At 38.5% G+C, this 20,579-nt stretch overlaps 1 protein-coding gene across 1 annotated transcript in view; it reads left to right on the top strand.

Moving 5' to 3' along the window:
- CTNND2 (catenin delta 2) overlaps window positions 1–20,579 on the top strand; it is a 554,610-nt gene that overhangs the window by 509,966 nt on the left and 24,065 nt on the right. Inside the window, exon 17 of the mRNA XM_025215651.1 lies at window positions 18,959–19,085. Coding sequence (XP_025071436.1) covers window positions 18,959–19,085 — 127 coding nt within the window. The remainder of the gene's footprint in view (window positions 1–18,958; window positions 19,086–20,579) is intronic.

Here is a 20,579-nt window from a genome sequence, read left to right as displayed (position 1 = left end):
GAAATTGCTTTAAAAAAATCAGTGCACTTCATTATAAGAATGCAATTAACCTAACTAACCTACTTGTGAATAAAATGAATATGCTCATGCCATCAACAGAAGTTTTTGACAATATATATCTATAGCTATATATCTTCATGTCCTTTGTTAATAAGAACAGGACAAGCAGATTTTCTGCAAACATATATACAAGCAATAAGACTCAATCAGAGGTACCACAGCGAAATATTTTTTAATAGGGACACTGTCCAAGTTTTAAATACCAAAATTTCATTCCCATAGCTTCTGTTTCCTGTTATGTCCCGTTGTCATTCTTCTTTTTCCTGCCAAAATGCTATTGTGTGACATTATTGCAGGAAAAAAATAAAACTGCTATATCTGCAAGAAAAAGACAAGCAAACCCACGAACAAGTGTGATAGAAATGGCAAGCAGTTACAGTTTGTTTGTGCTGGACTCACATTAGTAGTTTCTCTTTTTTTGTAGCTTATTTGCACGACAGCCCTTGCTTCAAAATAATGAAGAGACAAGAGGTGATCTCACATAAACTCTTTTGGCTATAAACATCCTTTAAGGTTAGAGCAGTTCCTTCCAAGCTACAGCTAAGGAAAATGGAATTTAATAAAAAAAACATTTTCCTTTCCTGGTTTATGACATTACTGTCTCCTGCTTCTGAGGAGTAAGGAAAATTCCTAATGGTTTTAAATACAAGTAAAATAAAACAAATGAGAAACCTTCACTTTTTTTTTAACCCTGCAGCTGAGTTAGTCAGGGAGAAGTAGATTTTTTAAACAGTCAATTAAAGGAAATTATATTCTTTAAATAATTAAGCTTTCGAACATTTTCTTTTCTTCTCCTTTCAGTCACTGCTGCTTATTAGCATCTCACTCATTGCTTAATGTTCATTTTAAATGTGACATTTTTTATCCACCATGAACTAGATTCATTGCTTACTCAAGAAAAGTAACTCCAGTAACAAACTACAGTGCCAGAGGAAGCAGATGAGATGGTGGTTCTTTTCATCATGAATTATTATTAACTGCACAATAAATATCATATATTCATTTTTTTAGTATTTAAAGTAAGACACTTTTCCTTTCCAAGTGCAGAAGGACACACTGGGTTTTTCAGTATTACATCAAAACATTTTCTTTTTGGTGATTAATACATTCCTTTTGAATAGCAAAAAATATTCTGTGTATCTTTACACATTTTTCCTTAGAAATATGAAGCCTCACAAGTAACAAATAATATATTGCACTGTATTCTTTGTTATTCCTTCTTTTTATTTGGCATTATAATACATCAGTACAACTGGAGCAGTACTAAAGGGACATGTAATTTATTTTGTCTTCTCTTTAGTTTGCACATGAATTTTTAAGGATAATTTTTCCAAAGCAGCTTCCAAGGCTGTGCTTATAATCTGTGGCATGTAAGTTTTGATGTGGACATGTCTTCAAAGCCAACTTTCCACATGAATAAATAGGACTTGCCCACACAACACCAGTATGCATATTGTGTCCTAAGTGGGTGATTTGTACATAGCTTGCTTACAAAGAATTCAACACATTGCCATATGCAGAAGATGAGTTATGGATATATATACATAAAAAGTATACATGCCAAATTGGGCATGACTTTATGGCACTGGGCATGTTGAAGCCTCTTTAAATATTTGATAATGCCTGATGGAAAAGAAACATGCTTTAAGCCTTTCTTTGGCTTAACTATCAAATCTGTCCATAAATCTCTTACACTGAATATTAGTATGCATAATGGAGAAAAAAGGAAAGCATTAAACCTAGCCTAAGTTAAAATGGAAAATAAAATATGAATGTTGTTTGTAGAGTTTAAGACAAAATAATTGCTATTTTTGCCATGTAGTCAGAGGAGTGAAGTAATTTAAACTATTCAGATCTCCATAATTTCAAGTAATATTTCAGACATCCATTAATATTCCCATTTATTGTAAATCAAAGGAACAAGTATTATATGCTCACTACTCTTTTTAGCTTAGCTTAAGATAATTTACCAGCATAAAACAACTTATTAAGTACTCTATATTCATAATGCTTATGAAAATATTTATTTTGATGCGCTGAAACCAAAGCAATAGATGAATTACAGGTGAAATTATATATTGGCCCTGTCCTCTGCTCACTAGCATCTATGTCATCATTTACATCTTGACAATGAGGCATAAAGTCTTGCCATATCAGAAAAGTAATATTTTATGCACATCTGAAATAGTATCACATGATGGAATGTGAGAATCTGGTTCTGTGCTTCCAGTGTTGATTTGCTAGAGAGAACTTTCCTAATGTGTATAATATTTCTGAGGTTTGGTCTCTTTTTGCATTTGATGTATTTTAATTCTACTGACACCATTCTTTTTTGAGGGCATTAAATGGATAGTATCATGAATTGCTTTAGGCATTCTCACTGTTTGTAAAAAATGTATATACCAAGCAATCTGAGTGTTAACAGTTGCCTTCTAAATCTTTATTGCTCGGGTACAAAAATTTTGATATCAGATTATAATTTAATTTACACTTGTCACTATGGATTATTATTTCCAAAGCAGAGGCACTGGCCTATCCTAGGCCAGATTCTGACCCTTGATTTGTTACTGACATTTTGTTTCCTACTAGTTTAACTGTATCTATAAAATACAGTCATAAGGGGTACAGTCATGTAAAATGTAGGGGTGTGTGAAAAGGCCCTATTCGATTCAGATTCAGATTTGGCCCAAATAGGGGACAGTGATTCGATTAATTAATTTGGATCACTGTCCCCATTCAATTTGGCCAAATCTGAATCTGAAGATTTGATGGTGATTCGGAGAATCAGCAATTCAGCTGTAGACACAGCTTTAAATTTCTCTTCTACATACCTTGAGGTACCTCGAGTACTTTCGATCCACTTCCAGGACAGCCAGGGAGCACGTGGGGGGAACCCCCCCTGGCTCGGCAGTTGGCTGCAGGGGGACCCTGGGGGCCCGCCCCCAGACCCAGGAGGCACCAGTTGCTGAACCAGAGGAGTGCAGGCGGGGGCAGGGCCTGCAGACCCGGAAGTGAACCAGTAGTGTTTCTGGTCCATTTCCGGGTCTGCTGCCAAGCACATTGGGGAGCCTCCTGCGCTTCTGTTGGACACTGCATGCACCCCAGCATCGCAGCATTCATGCACCACCTGCTACCTAGAGGTATGTAAAAAAACCATTTAAAGCTGTGTCTATGTCCGAATCGCTGAATCTTTCCAAATCTCTCCGAATCGATTCAGAGGGTTCTGATTCAAATTGGAGATAGTAAAGGGTCTCCTGATTCGATTCAGATTCAGAGTTTTGGCCACTGAATCAGGCCAAATCTCCACCGAATCCAATCAGTGAATGAAGCTTCACACAGCCCTAGTAATCTGCCCCTCCCCCCCCCCCAAAAATCACCATTTTTTCAAATTTCTATTCAGAATACCCACAGTTAACAATTTGTGGTGCTGTTAGAATATTTATGAGCAAACCTTCAAAGATCTGAATTCTGGTTTAAATGAGCATTGAGAACTGTGCCTATGACTCCTGGGACTTAAAGGTACTATATTACATTTTTTTAATGTTTCGTGTTGTAATCAGCCTGGTAGCTTAGCAGTACGGCCTCTGAGCTATTTATAGAAGACACAGGGAAAATAACATATAGAAGGTAAAATAATTCCCATCTGAAAACTACTATTCTCAAGAGGTGAATCAACAACCAACCAAATTTCAGCAGTTTACTTTTCCATTAAATTGTCCACTGAAAAATCTAGGAACAATAAGAAACTTTTTTGTAGCTAGGCCATTGTCATATCCAGATGATATAAAAGTAAGTACAGAAGAAAGCTCCATTTGAATTCTATCTGGTGTTTTTCACTTATAAAACCCAGTTCTCCTATTTAGATGACTGAGTATAGTTTTAAGAGCCTGTCTTTAATCTGATCATTTTGAAACACTTGTCCATAAAGTGCTTCTTTTTTTGCATACAGGAGGACTGTTTCATCTCTCTCTAACGAAAGACAGTTTAAAATACGCCTCCCTCGTCACTAGTCAATAGCTTTGACTGACAGCCTTCCTTTTGAAGTGAATTATTTAACTAGCACTTCTGAAGGATGCTCAGAACTACAGCTGTAGATAGGTGTCCCTTATCTGAAGGGCTTTTGCATATATGTACAGTCACAACTGCAGCACTTTCCTATTCAAAAGTACAGTTCCCTAGAGTAAGATAAGGTTTTAATATTTGAACATAGTCTGCTCACCTTCAAAAATTAAATACAAATATCGTGTTGTACTGGTCATTTTTTTCTCTCCTTTTAAATAATATCTCAGTGTTCTGGAAGTAAATTCAGCAATAATAGGTCTCCTATTAGTGATAAACAAACTGCAGAAGGATTCTATTGTTCTTTACAGAAAAGTATACAAGTTTCTGTGTATCTGTCAGGGTGCTCATGTAAAGATAAACACATCATCCTTTTACAGCAGATCTTAAAATAACAAAGCCCAGGAAGTGCAGTCACAAAGTGTTTGGCAGGAGTAAGGGAAGGAATAGTAGTAAAAGCTAATATGAGTTACTGAGTTATATCAGGAAGAAAAATTATTATATTTTTATTAAAGTGTGGTTGATTCTTTGGGTTGGTAGTTTCTTTATTCATATCAGTTCAACTCTTGCTGATACTCATTTACTTAATGCAAATATTCTTAAAATACAGAGAGATCCTTAGCGATTCTTGGCAGAGAGATTTCTGTTCAAATATTATATTGAATCAGTTAGGATTAAATTAGAATCCATTACTTTTCACATCAACCTTGGACCAATTTCTGTGGTCCTCCCTATTTGCTTTTCAATCAAATTATGTAACACTGAAACAGCAGAGAATATATGGAAATATCAGATTATAGCTAATATTTGGCACTAAAAGTGTGCTTTCTTTATAGAAGAATGTGCAGTGGTACAACTATGATGGTTTAGTAACCATTTTGGGTTTCCATTGCTGATATTCCTGTGTGTTAGGCCAACATGATGTCCAGTTCTCTTCTGCCTTTTAATAAAATTTTAAAAAAATGAAAAGTACTTATTTGATGTAAATTCAATGAGAGTAATTTGACTGACTAAATGTTAAACATGAATGGTGATAACCTAATTTCAGCTCTTTGCTTTTGAACGTGATTTAATGTTACTTCCTGGAGGACTTTCCATGGAAGTATTTCTTAGTTTCCTTGTTCACTACCTATTGAAAAAGAGAATAGTATGTGATCTAAAGGGCTCTGCCATTGGAGGATATTTCATTTAAAATGTTAATATTTTCACGGAGGTGTTGTTGCTAACATCTATATTTGGCTCTCCATTTGTCTGATTTCAGTGACTGAATGATACAGTTCATAGCTGTACAAATGGATTTTACCAGGGCACCCTAATGCCATGAATAATGTATGAATAAAAAACTATTGCTTCTGATTATTTCTAATCTTTCCTGGGAAAACAAGAGAGAAAAAATGTTATATCCAGGTCTCTAGATTCTAAGAACTTTTCAGTACTTTTCAGTACAAAGTACTTTTGTACTCACACACCAAGAGTGTAGTTATGCTCCCTCTATGAACAATGTCATGAGGATTTTGTGCAACAGTTTATTTAGGCTTGAATTAACAATGCTGGTCTTTTCTTTAATGATTTGGACACTCCCACTTGTGTGTTATTCACATTGTCCTTTGCATTGTCCTTTGCAACAGTGATTCCTAATAATTTTAATTGTGTTCAGATGTTCATGTTCTTATGAACACATATATACTAACAATTCTCTCTGAACTGAAAGAATCTGCATTTTTGCAAGGTTTTATTTGAATAGAAAGCTGGTGTAGTGTGAGCACATGTACTAATGTTTAAGACAATGAATTTGGAACAATATTTCTGCAGTGTATAAGTGGCTCTACATACAAATAAAATCATTGCCATACTTTTCAGTTGGAATGCTACTCTCTTAAACATAAAACCAAAGTTTACTGTAGCCATTCCTAAGACATTCCTCGCCATTGAGTGATTTTCGAATAAGACTTTTCCCCTATCAACTGAGTCAGGCAACTTTTGTCCTGTGATTAATTTTCTCACATTTGATGCTTACAAATGGAAGAGAGTACCTTCTTTCTTATTGTTACACATACAATGAATGTATTCATTAGTTTTTGAGGTGCAAGGGCAATAGTGTTCAGTTAATCTACTGACCTGAGGCTTGCAGTAGAGCAGCAACACTTTCCTGACTGCCAGCTTTTTGTAGCCAAGAGATAGACACTGCATATCTATGACACATTCATGTTAACAGATGTCTAACTTTTGTTTCTGGAATGAAAATGTCACTGAAAGTCAAAGACTATTGTGAGTGGAGTTTGCCAAATGTAGGTCCCCTTTGCCTATATTGAATGTAAGCAAAAATGATGTCTGGTGCTTAGATAGTTAAATGACAGCTTATACATCTAATACAAAAAACCATGAGTGATGCACAGATGCTATCCCAAAGGCCAAATGCTGCCATTTCTTCTAGTACAGTAGCTTAAAGTAATTGTTTCTTTAGCGCAGGAAGATAAAATGGTGCATCTTTGAATGTTGAATTTATTATTTTATTGCAGTGTTTTGAGAGGCTTATTATTTAGCTGCACATGACATCAGTCAAATGAATAATGAACCCTGCTGCATCTGAAGTCCTGTCCTTCATGCTTTGTCTCACACACTGTTCCCTTTTCTTACAGCTATTTTATTCATTAAATTAGGTCTTGTCATCCTCACACTCCACAACAGGAAATCAATAATTAATTATGGATAGGTAAAGAGATGCCTGACTAATTTCCTGAAACCTCCCTAAACCATGCTGTACAAAGCAGCTGGATTGTTTTTCACTCAGAAGGATGTTTAGAAACGTGATACGTCAGTCATTGATTGCATAACCATTTCTGCCTGAAATCAGGGGCTCATCATGCTAGCAAATGCTGTTTCTGATTCATGCAATTATGAGGTGATATCACTAGTAAAGGAGTATCTGTGAGAAAGAGAACTGGCCAAGATGATTTGAAATGTGTTGAAAGGAAAATAATAAGCATAGACTAATGCTCTCCACAAAGCTTAGATGCTGAGGAAGTACAATGATAATTTGAAAACAGAGAAAGAGAAAAACACTTAAATAATTTTTGGCGTGGGATTTTGACATTCTGAGAATTAATGGACTTTGTTCTCAGAGTATCTCAGATGGAGCTGTAAATCGAATATAGAAATGAAAGGATTAAGCCACTGATTTTGAAGCTGTCACTTTGTCAGGGAAATAGCCCATACAGTGCTTATTGGTCCTTATTCAAATTCAGTGCCAGCCAGTTTTGTGGTAGTAACTGGCTGTATGACTTAGGAGTCTTTTTTTTTCTTCCTTTCTTCCTTAAATAAAAATTCCTTGTACCAGAATCTTAAAAAAACTGAAGTCCCATGTGTTTGGGGTACAGATATAGCACACTGACCGAACTGTAATTTGTTTATTTAAATTCACATTGAGATGCCCTGTCTGTCAGTGGGATTTTAGCCTGAAGAAGAACCACAAGAGCAGGCCCACTGGGGTTGCATGACAGCATACAATGAAAATATCTGTTGTTTAAACATTGCTTTGTAGGCATGTTTGAGCAAAGTTATATTTTTATAACATAGCCCACAAGGTCAAGAGGCCACAGAGGTAAGCACACTGCATGGGAAGCCATGGATAAAACTATCTGACAAAGAAAGAACTCATCTGTGTGGGATTCTGAAGAAGTAGGAGGAGCAGCAGCAGTAAAATGGTTTTAATCAACTTTAGTGTAAAAGGGATTGTTGTTTAGTGGAAAAGGGATTGCACTGCCCTCACTCCAGTTTGCTAACACTAACAAGGGACAGTGTCTGCTCCTCAGGTATAGGTGTGAAAAGAGGGATTGATGGAGGAATCCTTAGACCTCTGTCTCTTGCTCTCTTCTCACTCTCTCTTTCTGTACCTGCACAGGGCCGATCACAACGTGCTTCAAAATATTTGTCTTGTAAGGCACTAGGAACAAATTCTGTGTTCCCCTGACCACTGTAGTTGAGCTGTAACAAATATGGTGTTACCAACTTGAATTTCTTCATGAGCCTCAAGATATTTAAATGTTTTTCTAAAAGTCCCAACCTCTGCAATCATGCTATAACAAGTGATTTGCTTTTTTGTTTCTTAAAAAGAATAATTTTCTAGTTGTTACAACAGCAAAGAAACTCTTATAAATAGGAATTCAAAAGTCTCCAAAATAAGAAGGCCAAATAAAAAAAAAGAACCCTACCCTTGTTATTTTTAAATCTAATGATTTGAGGAGTCAGACTCATAATATATTTTTTACTTATGGCTGATGGTAGTGTAGTTATATTCCCTCTCTACTCCATAGTCAGTGGAGTTACCCCAGATTTACACTGGCATGACTTAATGAAGGATCTGACCAAAGCTTCCACCCCAAAAGGGCCCCAAATAATTCACAGACCAGGTTCTGTTCCACCGATCAGATGTTCCTATCATGTAGGCACCTTAATGAGATTCAATTACACTCTGTCCAGAGTCCCTGAAAAACAGTAAATGCAAAAGGTATCTGAGGTCTTCTCTTCCTGACTGCTTTTTTGTGACCCAGTCTTAAGGGTAAGTTGACTTTGTATTCTGAAAGTAGATGCATTAATGGATTTTCAGCACTTGAACAGAGTGGAATAGAATCACACTTAGAGGCCTAACTCCACTTACAGGTGAAATAGATTGAATATTTCTGCCCCTAAGTGTCCAAAGGGGTACTATTCCAGTCCTTCCAAGCACTTAATGCTCTTTTCAGCAACAAAATCTTCAGCTCTCTTTTTGATGTTAAACATCAGAATCCTAGAGGGAAAAAAATCCTGTGTATCTTGTAGTCTTCTTAGCCTCAAGCATCAGAAAAACAATGAAAACCATTTATCTGTTAATCACGAAAGTAGTTTTCTTCACAATAAGTCATATAATAGGTCAATATGAGCAGCTTAAGAAATGCTGTACTATTTTTGTGTTTCTGCTGAGACAATACAAACAGATCAATAAATGTCCATTCCTTTTACAATTCCCTCATGGACACTAGGACTTTACCTTGTAAATGCGAGCAGCTTTGTTTTTAATATAGCCAGCTTAGTTAAACGGTTTTACTTTTTTTTTTTAATGTTTAGGAAGCCTTGAGGTTATGAAAGTTTTATGAAATTTTCATACCTCTTGAAACAAAAAAATCTCAAATCTAAAGTTCAAAATCATTGTAAGCAGCATATTTCTCATATCTACATCTGCACACCCTCATTAACCCCCCTCCCATGTCCCCTCCACACACACTGCTATATAGAGCATAATCTGTCCAATATCTGAGTGGCTGGGGGCCATGGGCTCCCCTGACTGTCACATGGGTTCACTGTGCTGCAGCCCTCATCTGTAGTATCTCCCATGTATGATCATATAACACCACTTTGCTGACTACCTAATGGAAAATAATACTAGAAAAGTGTTTTAGCTTCTGTGAATGCAGTGTAGTAGCTGTAAATAAGAGGGAAAATCAGACTGAGCAGCAAACAGCCAGTGAACTCTATGAAACAACCATTAAGAATCACCGAGGGAGGCATTTCCTCTTGTGTTTTTTTTCTCTCCCCCCTACTTGCCAGAAAGATCCTCCTGGATAGTACATCCAATTGACAAAATAATGTTAAATGTTTTTAATGATATTTCTTTGATTCCATTCAGAAATGTTACATGCATGCATGCACATGTAGTTCAACACAACCTTCTTAGCAGTTTATGCTGTTCACCACAGTCAAGTTGCATGCCGATGTCGATACATGTAGATAATTTCAGATGCTGATATATTTAGATAATTTGATTCGCTTCTAAATTTCTGCTAAGTTGTTTTAATGTCACGGCAACAAATTGCTAGTGAAGAGGTGCTCAGAATGGTATCAGTTTGATGAGACTTGACTGCATTCACATCAGATTTATCCTTTATTGTAGACAATGTCACACTGGTCTGCACCACTCAGGGATGTTTCATTTAACCTGACAGCAAAACTTGAGCTTGCAAAAGATGCAACACCATGAACTGAGAGCAGTTTCTGGCTGAGTTCCAACAGTAGCTCTGCCTCTGTTATGCACTTCCTGGTACTTTCCCTGGTACTTTCCCAAGTTACTCTATCATTTTCTACTTCCTGCATTATCATACTAGGTGTAGTTGTCTCACATGTGGATATATACTTAGTTGTATATTTTTACCATATGATATCATTACAGGAGATGTTATCATTACAGTTAATAGACTGACACCAGCCCAATGCTGGCTTATAAGCAAGGCAAAGGGTTTTCTCAGGTTTCCTGTAAGTCCATGGCAAAATTCCTAGTGATTTGAATCATAACAGTATTAGAACCGGAGAAGGAAAAGGTGTATTAGAAAGTTTGCAAACATTCTTTAAAAAAAAGATTTCCTCTTAACAGGTTCACAGTCAGATTCACTTTGTCATTTTTAATTATCCTCATTGCCAGTATTTTCTGCTCCAGCAAAGTTGGTGACTGACAAGCACTTTGAAAATTCCAAAGCCAGTCATCAAGCAGAGCGTACTACAGTCCATGGAGCTGAGATACCTGCATATATATCACAGAGTTGTTGAAAGCCACAAAGTGATTGTGCAGATTGCTGTCATCTGATTGGCTAATAACTGTCAGTCCCTCAGTGAATGAGAATTTTTTTAATGGCCTGTTTAATAAGAAGTGTCTATGAAGAGATTACACTAAAGGAAACCTCAAACCTAATCAGAGTGAGAAAACAGCAAAATGAGGAAAATGACACAGTCCTAAAGATGCAACAACTCTGCATTCAGTTCAGAAGAGAGAATTCCAATTCACTTTGATATTGTTCAAATTACCTAACATGAGTCTGATGAACTTCTATGACATACCCTGAGATTTGCCGCCCTATTTAAATCTTAGTTATTCCAAAAATGCCCTTAGAAGCCAGTCCTTGTTGCCCATTGTCATTACCCAGAGCAGCACAGTGGTTCTGTTTAGTTAGGAATACAGGTGGCACATTTTTCATTGAAATCACAACAGAAGGTTAATTGTTCAGTGTTTAGGGGTAGATTCAAGCAGGACACTGAGCTTCTGTAAAATATTGTTCAGATTTTCCTACTGTTTTGTTTCAGTAGCAATCAAATCGTCTAGACTCCAAAGGAAGGGGCATTGGATGTAGAATCTGGATCTAAATGAAGAGTCTTTCCCAAGTCTGCCAATAACCTGGTGTTGGCCTTGTGCCAGTTACTTTTGTCTTGTCAGTTTAGATCATAATTTTTTCAGAACAAGGGCTTTCTCTCACTTATGGCTAAGTACAAACAGTTAAAAAGCCCAAGGCTGAATTGATTCAAACTTCACAGGTTAGTCTAAGCTGTGTAGATTGAACCAATAAGCAAGTGAAGAGACATTCACTTTGGGCACCTATACACATACAGTGAGGCTGCTCCAATGTGCTGTAATTACAGTACATCAGAGCAAACTCGATTAATCAAGTCTGCTGGAGCGGGGTAATTACTGTGCTCCAGCAGACTGTGGCATCATGTGTATCGGTGTCCCTGCACTGAAAAATGGTGGGAGAGCTTTAACTAAAGCTTATTTGGGGAGCTTTAGTTAAAGCACTTCCGCTGCAATTTTTCGGCGCAAGGATGCTGATGCATGTACTGCTCTGGGCACTTTAATTAGAGCAACTTTTAGAGCCACTCCAATTAAATCATTCCACCCCCCTCTCCTCCACTCCCGGAGCGTATGTATAAACGCCCCTGATTCCAGAAATGCAGCCACATACCTGCAGTAGCCAGGCCAGAAACTAGGGGGCACTAAAGCATGCCTCTCTGCTTGGCTGGAGCAGTTATCTTGGGCCAAGGCTAGCCCACCCACCCTGCAAGGGAAGGTTTGCAGGGGAGGTACAAAGTATCCTGGGATACCAGGGGACTGAGAGTTAACTTGAATCTGGAGGGGATCTGGGATAGGTTAAATAAATTGATTTAATCTAAATTGGTTAAGGGTAATATTACATCCATCCAGGTTTATCTTAAAACGTTTTCAGCTATTTTGGAAGTAGTTTATGTGCATTTCTGTTGTGTTACAGATTTGAACTGGTTTCTGATCACTTATATCAGTTTATATGTACTTTCTGTCCCTAGCCTATGTGTTTGTACAAGTGGGACTCAGTCTTGTGTGGGTCTTCTAAGAAGTACTGTAACATAACTAATAAAGATATTGTTTTAGTGCCACTCAGACACAGCTCGCTCAAACAAACAGGACCGTGCAGGTAAAGAATTTAAACAAACTTGACATTTTTTTCAATAAAGTTGAAACACCCATTTTTCCTCCCTCCTAGGTTAAAAAGTTATCAGTTGTGTAACCAAACTCTCTCCTCTGAAAAGAACAAGAACCATAAAAGGTTTTCACAGGTGTTTGATACAGAGTCAAGTATATCGTGTTTAGGAAAGATGATCATTAGAACTATATTTCTGCTCTCTTTTTTTTCTTGCAAGATTTAGGCATTCCTTAACCTAAAAACTACTCACTGCTAGGTTTCTGACAACATGGACACATGCCAGTATAGTGACATGTGGTCTCTGCTGTTACCTTCGTGTAGCATTCTTGAGAGGAAAAAGGATATTCATCATAGTCAGAATCAAAATAAGTTGGAAGAAACATTGAGGACTCTTAATATTGAGGACTCCTAATATTGAGGACCCCTAATATTGCTACTGTATTTTGGTTGGCTGTATATTCCTTAGGTACACAGTTGCTACCTATTAATTAACTGCTGGCAGTTAACAAATGCATTCTTTCCATAGCAGAATTATATTGGATTTCTTTCCAGTTTGTCAGATCTTTTTGTCTTATTTTTCCTTGGCTGGATCAAGCTGATGGCAGGTAAATTGGTTTCTAGAATGCACTTGCACAGTCTTCGCTTCTGGAGATAGCTTTTGTTCTCTGCAGGAGACTCCTATATACTGTACCTTTAAGTATCCAAATCAATTTAATTAAATTTCATTACAGGCACTAGAGCTGAAACAAACTAATGAAAACAACCAGCACGTCAGGTGGTATTTATTTCTGCATTAAATTGGAAATACTCCCTTTAGGCTCTTAAAAATTAGTTTAAATATTTAACACTTAATAGCTTTTGGAATTGTTGATGGGAATAGTTTTAATGAATTTGTTGCAAACAGTTTACCTTAAAAATGGAAAGAAACTTGTTTCCTTGGAGCAGGAAAGTGCTAAGGATGGATTTGATTAAATGTAATAGGCTTTTGGAGTATTATGGTTGTCTATTAGTAACCTGCAACTGGTCTGTCAGAAAGTACTGTTTGTACTTTATCACATATTGGCAACATGTCCCATTATCCAAGTAGTCAAAAGCAATCACTTGTAACAATATTCATATTCGTATCTTTATCACTGTTGACATAACTTTGTTTTACTGAGTCTAATAGGGTCAGAGAACGTTCAAAAACTGTATTATCATTCATTTTCTTTTTTTTTAGCTTTTTGCTCTAACATAGAAATGAGTCACAAAGCATGCTGTTTCTTTCTTCAAATGGACTACAAAATAGAGCAGTTTGCCTAACAGTGTCCAGCCTATGTAGATGTGAAACTACAGAAACATAGACTGGAATATAGGGACAAATCTCAGTGATGTAAATTCATCAGGGTACTCAGGAGCTGTTGTATCCCATATTAATTTTTGCACATAATTTTAGTGCTTTGTTTTCCAGAACATTTCAAACATGTAGTAATTAAGACTTAAAACACACCTACAAGGTAAGTATTTTAGGGAATTTTCCTGTTTTTATCTACAACAATGGGGAAATACAGGAATAATTTCACTAAAGAATGGGATTTTTCACTGGCATAAATCAGTAAAGGGAGACTCAAGCCTTCCTTTAAAGAAAGAGACAGAATCACACAGGAAGTCTGTGACAGAATAGAACCCAGATTGTCTAACTCTAAGCCCTTGCTTTATCTCCAAGACCGACCGACCTCCTGTGAACCACATTAGTCTCTTCCAAGCTTTAAAAATGTTTCCACTTATATACGTTCATGTCTGTGTTATTAGAAAATTCATTTAAAACCCTAGCAGACCTTATCTTCCTGGAGAGTCTAACAGCTGCAGTCAGCTGAAGTCACATTGTGTGTCTCAGCTTGCATGGAGCTAGCAGTGCTTTTCCACTCAAAGGACCTATGGTTGGACTTGCTCTCAGCAAAGAGGAAATCTGGCATTTCAGAGAATAAACTCACTCTATTCAAAAGCAAGCTTGATATTTAGGGGCATTGCAACTTCAGCTAGATTTAAACCCATCACTGCTGAGAGAGACTGCAGAGCTTGTTTGGAAGAAACACTGAATGTTCTCTGAAATGCCACAGGAACTCCACCAACATGGTGCCCAATATCCCTCCCATGGAAAGTTTGTGATAATTCAGGAAGAAAGGGATAATATTCACTTTCCATTAGAATTCCAGAAAGAGTATATAGGTATTGTACATGACACCAGAGACAAGCAGAAAGAAAACTTACTTCTTCCTTCATTTGAGAGCTATTTCAAGCCCGGCTGTAGCTACTTCAGAACAGTGCCATGATACAGAATACACATGAAACAAAATGGATCATTTTCAGGTTCAGTGTCCAATGTGACACTAAACATTGAAGCTAAAATGATCTCAGTGGTGGCAGATGACAGAACAGAGAGCAATGGTCTCAAGTCGCAACAAGAGAAGTTTAGGTTGGATATTAGGAAAAACTTTCTTACTAGGAGGGTGGTGAAGCACTGGAACTGGGTTACCTAGAGAGGTTGTGGAATCTCCATCCTTGGAGGTTTTTAAGGCCTGACTCAAAAAAGCCTTTGCTGGAATGATCTCATTGGGGATGGTCCTGCTTTGAATAGGGGGTTGGACTAGATGATTTCCTGAGGTCCCTTTCAACTCTACTTTTCTATGATTCTATGATTTAAGATTCTGAAAGCATGTGTTACAATTTACTGATGGAGTGAAATAGATGTCTTTAAAAATGTGAAAAAAACAGTTCATGTTTCCATTATTTTCCTAGACTTCATTGCCAATTTAAAGGCACAGTAATTTGTTTGGGTTTATGTACATGAAAAAGAGAGAGGTGAGGGAGGACAGGAGGAGGTTAAGTGTGAGATCTGTATAGCATATGCCTTATCAAAAAAGAAATGTAATTAATTTGAGTTTTCAACTCCCACTGTAAGTACTTGAAAGTTCATTGCAATGCCAAGAGCACACTAGACTATCTACAGTTATTTCCTAACAAAAATCATGTAGCCGTCATATTTTGGCACAGTTTGAAATAAATATTCACTGTGGAAAGGGATTAAAAACAAAACAAAACCACTCTTGCTTAATAGCATGTGTACTCTGAAGCACCATCAATGTTTTGGATACTTCAGTTAAGTATCTCTTACCATATCCTTCAGAGACTGAGGCAGTGAAGGTTTCACTATAATGGAAGAAAAGGCTGAAGATCTTGTAGGGAACCCTGAGAGCTTTCTGCATACTTCAGGTGGTACTCTTTGCTCTTCATGAGGAAGCCTAAGGACCCGACACCAACAAGTAGAAAGAGTTCCATGGGCTTTTTTCTGCTTCTGGCAGCAGGTCTCCTCAGACAACATGCAAGTCCCATTATTCTCTTAGTATTATGCACTAGGCCTAGGTCTTGGTCACTTTGAAATAGAATTAAATAAATACATAATCAAGAGTTTACAACACAGGGTACATTCCTATGAGAGTTGCTAATTTCAGGAGAATGGAGGAAGAGAGGCAGCTGTGCTTCTCAAAAGAGTGAACCAGTGGTTTTCATGCATATTAATGGATTTCTTCTCACAGAAGATGGGTTGTTGTATAAAATAATGTTAACTGGGATGTGTATGTGATAAAATTCCATACGTTTCTAAGCAGGCTATGCATGATCCAATATTGTAGATGGGGAGAAGCTGATAAAAGATAGGTGGTAGGCCACAAAAAGGTGAAGAGCTATTCACAATGGCAATATTAGCATTTTGCCCGATTAATTTTAGTTTTATGTCTCCATATGCTTTAAACAGTTTCTTAATTTCTAATTTGGTGCATCATTATTTAAATACATTACTTAGGAATCTGAAAATATTATTTTTATAACATCTTGAGTCCAGAGTTTGAAAGGCACAGCTTCTAAGTCATCTGCCTGCTGGAAATGGAAGATTGGATTTAGAAGTTGCTTCCTTATCATTGATAATAAGGATTAATTGTTTCGGGTATTTTCTTAGTCCTTGTTGCTTATCTGTTTTTCTTTCTTACGTTTTCTTGTCTGACCTGCCACCTATCTGCCATACAGATTAGATCCTGCCAACAGGCACAACCATTAGGGCTGTGCGAAGCTTCAGTCCCTGATTCAATTTGGTGGCCGAATCTCTGAATCCGAATCAAATCAGAGGACCCTTTAATCTTTCTGAATTGAATCAGAACTCTCCAAATTGATTTGGAAAGATTTGGAGATTCGGACATAGACATAGCTTTAAATGTTTCTTCTACATACCTCTAGGTGGCAGGTGGCTCATGAATGCAGCGATGCAGGGGCACATGGAGTGTCCCACAGAAGCGTGGGGGGCTCCTCAGCATGCTTGGCAGCAGACCCGGAAGTGTATCAGAAGCAGTTCTGATAGACCTTCGGGTCCACCAGGGAGCGTGCAGCTCCCCCCGCCCCGCCATGCCCCTCCCCATCTCGGTGGCTGGTGCCTCCTAAGTCTGGGCGGGGGGCCTGGGGTCCCCCTGCAGCCACTTGCTGAGCCAGGAGGGTGTTGGGGGGTGAGGGGGCCCAGCACACTCTCCGACAGACCCAGAAGTGGACCAGAAGCAGTTCCGGTCCACTTCCAGGTTTGCTGCTGAGCACATGAAAGCCCCCCTGCCCCGTACTCCTGTGGGACACCATACACCCCAGGATCGCAGCTTTCACAAGCCATGCTGGTACCTCAAGGTACGTAGAAAAAACATTTAAAGCTGTGTCTGTGTCCAAATGCTAATTCTCCGAATCAACATCGAATCTTCAGATTTGGATTCAGCTGAATCAGGCACAGTGATCCAAATCAACTAATTAAATCATTGTCCCTGATTCAGGCCAATCCCAAATTGAATAGGGCCCACTTCACACACCCCTAACAGCCATGCCTTTCCTCCTATCTAGCCACTCCAAAACAAATATTGGTCTTGTCCGCAAAAGCCAAGGCCCAGATCTTATTTTTAAATTTTCCTTTTCACCGTATGTACTCCAGCTGCATGGCTGACACAGCCAACTCTAAGCGAGTGGACTATGCAAATAGTATAGACGAAAGAGTTTTGCATTCAGAACATTTAATTGTGTCATGATTGTGTCTACTGCAGTTTCCTAATATTTTATGCAAATAATACAGTGTAGGTAAAAAATCTCATGAGCAAGCATTTTCTTTGCTTCCACTGTTTAAACAAAATGGCACATACTTGCTCTGCTCATTTTCTGAAGGTTCATATGTGCCAGTTATTCCCATATAGCAAAATATCCAACTGAAAGGGAAAACTGCACCAGTTTTGGCAATGTTTTATACTGAATATTTTTTTCAGCCTCACAAAATTCTTTGTGCCATCTCATCAGGCATATGATCCAAACTTATTGAAGTCAGTAGAAAAAACATTTGGAGAACATTTTTATTTAAAAGGCTTTCATTGTATGATCAGGTGAGTATTTTTTGTGCCCAAATTCATATTACAGCTTCAAAAACATGAGGAACCATTGATGAAGACATTTGTCATCGGTTAATATTTTATGACATCTGAAATAGTATTATGTAATGTTATGAAACAGTATCAGAGTTTCAAAGAGCCAGACTACATCCCATTATGCATTCTTGCTAGTTTAATTATTTAAGAAAACACGTGACTATTTTATATTAACCAATATATTACATTATATTAGATCAGGTTATGTTACATCAAAATATAAAGCAGCTGTGGGAGCTCTTATGTTTCATTCAAGTACAAACTGCAGCAGCAGCAGCTAACTTAGAAATGTTTATGTTACCAGATATTTCAAGTTTAAATACAAAGGGCATTTAGCTTTGTGTGGTATTTTGTTTTTTATTTTTGGTTTGGTTTAGTTTTGGTTGTGTGTGTATGTATACCCTGGAGAAAACTTGGCAAGGAAAATGGGCACCATGTTATAATAATGGAATACTACAATGAACCAACTCTGTTTTTCCGGTTTCTGAATAAAAAGGTATATTGAAAGGACTGGAGGTGTATGAAATATAGCAAAAATGAAGTCTGAAGCCTTACTGTGTTACAAAAATATTGAAAACCTTCACATTGAAAATTATTTTCAGGCAGAAAGCATTTTCACTGTAAAAAAAGCCAAGTTTTTTGTGACTGCATATTTTCACTGCCAGATTGCCAGCTTCATGGAATTTAATCAAAATGTGAAAATTAGAAGTATGGCAAACCTGTAGAATGAAAATGGAAGAAGAGTAATAAAACATATTGTGTTCAATTTTTCCATCATTTTGAGTAGCCTGCAAGTGCTGTTCTTTTCTTTTTGTCTCAGTTATTTTAGTTGGTATATCACTGCAGGGCCTGAGCCCCATATTACATCTTGGCAGGGCTGAGCACATTTGGCACTCAGTAAATATGAGGAGCGAAGTAGCCTCACTTTGGAAAATATAGCGACTGTGGTGATCTAATTCGTGATTATTGTACTTACTAATTTTTATTCATAATAAGTAGCAAAAACACTGGCTAAATTCAGTATTTCCTTTACATAAGTTAGTGTATTGTACACCTGAATCTTTTTCACTGACACGTGTCCCAATGTTTGATGTTGCCCTTATGCAGGATGGATGGTCACAGTATCACTTTGTAGCCTCATCTTCAACAATAGAGAGGGATCGGCAAAGACCATACTCTTCATCACGTACACCCTCCATCTCTCCTGTGCGCATGTCTCCTAACAATCGCTCAGGTAAGACCATGATTACAGGGTTAAGTAAATAAAGATGTAATCCATCAATGTCGGTCTCCATCATTGAGCACTGTCAGTGACATCTGGATGCATTATTAATCATGATGGAAATGTGTGAAAAACATTTTTCATTCTTATCAAGTTTACGTGTTTAAACACTGAATGCTTTTTATGAGAAAGTTTTGTAGAAATAGTGAGCAGGTAGAGTATTCAAGGGAACGTCTTCCTGTAACTGTCCATTCAGTATTTTTCACGTGCTCTCACCAGTTATGAGTGTTTGATTGGGAAAGTGAAAAGTCTTAGTGCTGTTGTACCCACTGGCTTCATACAAATGTTCAATTCTAGTGGTGGAAAATCTCCACTGCTAGAAATGATTCCGGGAGAGGAAGCAGTACAGATGTTCAGTCTGCAACCACCCCATTTCCTCTGGTCCTTGTGCCTTCTTAACCCTAGGGTGATCTCTGTCTGAGGAAAGTGCAGGCTGCTCCAGTCCTCCCATTCCTAGGCACCCTCTCTCTCTCTCTCTCTCTCTCTCTCTTTGGTTAGCTCAGGCTTGTCCAACATACGGCCTGTGGACCACCATGTGGCCCGCCAAGCCATTTTATCTGGCCCGAGGCAGCAGCACTGCCGCCGCTGTGAAGCACAGAGCCGGCGCCGGCGCTGTCGCCACCACTCTGGAGCATGGAGCAGGGAGCCGCCACCACCGCGGAGCGCGGAGCCACTGCCACCGCGGAGCATGGAGCTGCGGCGGCTGTGGTGGCGGTGGCAGCAGTGGGGCAGAGGCGAGGCAAGGCAGGCAGTGCCGGCCCGTGGGCCCCAGCCGGCAGCAAGGGGAGGGGAGCTGCTTACCCCCACGGGGCCGGGCTCATCAGTGAGCCAGGTCCTGCCATCACTGACCCAAGGAGAGACAGCAGTGATAGACTGCAAAAGTAAAACAGGGAATAGAGTGGGAGGAAAGCAGGGGGAAAAAGGCCTAAGGGAAACAGGACAGTGATAATAGTACAAGGTGAGAGAGACTCTCAAACAAAAAGGAAAAGGAGGAAATCAGGAAAACAAAAGGCAGAGCAAATGAGGAGGAGGGGAGGAAAGGTTCGGGAAAAAGAAGAACGTAAGAGGTGGGGTCAGGCAGGTACCTGGTGATGAATCAGATGTCAGGCAGGTTGTAATGTGTCATAAATCCAATGTCTATGTTAAGCCCATGAAATATTGAGTCTGTGAAAATAAAAATAAGCATCTTTGTCTGTATAGGTTTTATTTTTTTATTTATTCAAAACATACCACCAGGATGGGAAAAGAGGATGCAAATGCAGGAACCAGGGAACCAATCTCCCCACCCCACGACTACATTACAAGCAGCGATGCCAGCTCTGCTCTGCGGAGCCTGCAAGGGAAGCCTTGCACTGGGGGGAAGGGAAACCCCCATGAGACCCCACATAGCTGCAGCAGGGTCCCAGACAGACTCGGGGGAGTGGGTAAAACCTGAAGGGCAGCAGG

This window comes from Alligator sinensis, unplaced genomic scaffold (genome assembly GCF_000455745.1).
Source record: "Alligator sinensis unplaced genomic scaffold, ASM45574v1 scaffold82_1, whole genome shotgun sequence".
In the NCBI taxonomy this organism is placed as follows: domain Eukaryota; kingdom Metazoa; phylum Chordata; order Crocodylia; family Alligatoridae; genus Alligator; species Alligator sinensis.
This window is presented reverse-complemented; position numbering and strand designations above follow the sequence as displayed.